We start from the raw sequence: 2,935 nt of genomic DNA, 5'->3' as shown, positions 1-2,935 counted from the left end.
GCGCATGCCTGTAATTCCAGCTACTTGGAAGGCTGAGGCAGAAGGATTGCCGGAGCCCAGGAGGTCGAGGCTGTGGTGGCCGGGAGAAGTTGACTGATATGTTGACTAGTCAGCCGGATGTTCTGAATCAGGAGGGTGAGGTATACAATTCTGCACCCCCAGGCCTCCCCTCTCCCTGGGGCACTCAGAAGCCATGGCAGGTCAGATGCGTGTCCCTGGGGAGGAACAGGCTCAGCAAGGCATAGCCAGGACTGGCAAACACTCTCCCCTGATCAGCCCAGGACTGGCCACTAACACAGAGGAGGGCTGGTCCCTGGGGCTTACCTGTTGAATCCCTCTCCTCAGATACGGCCACCTGCGGACGGGGGAGCCCTGGGCCACCTGCCTGCCAGCATCACACGCACCGGCCAACTCCTCACCCAAGCATACCTCTTCCATGAACTGCTCCTTGATTCCCCCAGCATCTCCTCCTTGGCTCTCTTGTTGCTATTTAATTTATGCGCCTTTCCTACAGTTCTTCTCTAATTCTACTCAGGCTAATTAATTGTGAACACAGTTCATTCTTCCCTAATAGATTATGAACTCCCGGGAGACAGAGACTATATTGAACTCAAGTCTGTGGTTTCCCTTTCCCCTCTCATGTCTGACCAGGGGTTTAGTTTTAAACATAGTGGGAGCACAATAAATAATTATCCTAATGGAATTTACCTTTGTTTCTTAAGAAAGAGGGTATCTGAGAAAACGGATCAAAAGATCTCTGTTCAAAGGACAGCCCCACTCCTCCTACCATCCTTTCACAAACCTTGCAGGACATGGTACCCCCTCCCTCCACCTGTGTCACCAGTCACTATAGCCAGACTCAGCCAGCACAGAGATATAAAGAAGGGAAAGCCACACTGACAAAGCCAAGGGTTCCAAGTGGTTACATAAGGAGGTAAAAATGACATACATAGACGCAAGGGTCCACTGCTATAACCTGTCACCAAGGAAAACCAAGGCAGAATTGTGTAGGGTCAGGGAAAGTGAGGAGACAAAGGAAGAAGAAATGGAGCTTCCTATAAGGAGCAGAAACACTAGGTGTGACGGCTGAGACCCCAGTGAGTCCCCATCTTGACTAGGGAGATGAGACACCAAGCATTCCTTGTACGGGATGGGATGCCAGACACTCCCAAGGTGAAAGGTCAATGCAGTCCCATTCCTCAAGGTCAGCAGGGATCTATGGCATCTGGGAGCCTGTGGAGGGAGGGGGGGAGGGAGGGAGAGGAAGAGGATAGCCATGAACTTCAAAGAGGGCCACAAGGGATGGGGCAGGTGGGAGAGTCCCTCTAGAAAGTGTTGATGGGAAAGCTGCACTCCTCTTACAAGGCGGGAGGGGGGCAGTCAAGGAGCGGGGAAACAGGTCCAATGTGAGATCTAGTGGATGCGGTGAAGAAGTCCACCCCATCCCCATACACACACTACCCCATATAACTCAAACTTTATGAGTCAAGCACATAGGGTTCAAATCAAGTTACCCTGGGTCAAGTTCAGGGAGGCAATGGGAGCGGGGGTTGGGCAAAAAAATTCCAAGAATCAGCTCTCAGCCAGCAGGGGGAGGAGAAGCCATTTCTACTAGAGATTTAAGATATTCTCTCTCTGTCACATGTGTGCGCGCGCACACATACACACACACACACACACACACACAGAGAGAGAGAGAGAGAGAGAGATCTGTTATGAACCTGCTAAGTAAAAATCTAATTCCAGTTTAAGGATAAGAGGTTTCATCGAGAAAATCCTTCCCCAGGCAGTGCGGAGAGGATGTTACCAGATCTCTGTCTCCTATCCAGTGATGATTTCCTTTTGGGACCACAGAAGAGGAGGAGGATGATACCTCTCTCCAGGCCAGGCAGGAAATCAGGGTGAGCAGTGAGGCCCCACACGCCTGCGCCCAGCTGTTCAGCCCCAGACACTCCTCTGCCCAGACTTTCTCCTACGTCTGACTTGGCCGCCGGCCACTCAGGAAGGACGCTGAGGATAGGGCCTGCCGGGCACCAGCTCCTGCACCTCCTGCCTCCCGGAGGCACTTGGGGCAGAGGCTGCCTGAGTTATTTCCCAAGAGGCCTGGCCTCCCCGACCCCGGCCACATGTCTCCATTGCTGCCACTCCAGGGCCCGCCCCAACACACATGCAAGTCCACTGTCCACCGTAGGGGGGTGTGAACCTCGGGATGGCGAGAGTGCCCTCCAACCCCTGTGGCCCCAAACGGTACCTGCCAAGGCCTTGATCCGGGACCTCTCGAAGAGCCTGGCTGAGCTGTTGTCATTGTCCAGCTCATCGTCTGGGGCATCCCAGCGGGCATTGATCCGGCTGTAGGGTGGCTGGTTGCCCACGTTTTCAAACTCTGTGGCGGATGTCATGTCAGCAGGCTCTCCTCAGCAGTGACGCCTGCCTCAGTCTTCATGGAGTGGGCCCTGGGGGATGGCAACACAGTCAGAGGGTTGGCTCCCCCGCCCCCTCGGGCTTGTTCTCAGGGGAAACTTATTCGGAGCATCCGACGACAGGGGTGGATCCTCAGGGGGGTGACTCTCCGTGTCATCCACCCAGACATGCGCCCCACTCGGGGTCCCTGGGTCGTTTGTCACAAAATATTGCAGCAGCAGCAGCGGCGACCACAGCAGCGGCGGCCACAGCAGCGGCGGTGGCGGGGACGGAGAGCTGCATGCAGCAGGGTCAGCACGGCCAGCAGGTGGAGACGTCAGTCACGGCAGCTGCTTCCTCCAGACCGGCCGCCGAGGGCGGCTCTCCCGGGCCAGGACTGGGGGGACCTCTGGGGCCAGCAGTCCCCACCCTGTGGACTGGGGCCAGAACCCGACCTGCCTGGGGAGGCGGGACAGGTCAGGACTAGGGTTTAGCTGGAGGTGGGCTGAGCCCGACAGAATGTGAACCTTGGGGG

The 2,935-nt window shown here is 55.9% G+C and overlaps 1 protein-coding gene across 1 annotated transcript in view; it reads right to left on the bottom strand.

Annotated features, from left to right (window-relative positions):
* SPTB (spectrin beta, erythrocytic) overlaps window positions 1–2,458 on the bottom strand; it is an 82,324-nt gene extending 79,866 nt beyond the window's left edge. The window contains exon 1 of the mRNA XM_008070466.1: window positions 2,252–2,458. Coding sequence (XP_008068657.1) covers window positions 2,252–2,399 — 148 coding nt within the window. The 5' untranslated portion in view covers window positions 2,400–2,458. The remainder of the gene's footprint in view (window positions 1–2,251) is intronic.
* Between the last annotated feature and the right edge of the window lie 477 nt (window positions 2,459–2,935).

Source organism: Carlito syrichta, unplaced genomic scaffold (assembly GCF_000164805.1).
Source record: "Carlito syrichta isolate Samal-C Ts95f unplaced genomic scaffold, Tarsius_syrichta-2.0.1 Scaffold313438, whole genome shotgun sequence".
Classification (NCBI taxonomy): Eukaryota; Metazoa; Chordata; class Mammalia; order Primates; family Tarsiidae; genus Carlito; species Carlito syrichta.
Note: the sequence above shows the minus strand (reverse complement) of the source record. Positions and strands in the feature narration are given on the sequence as shown.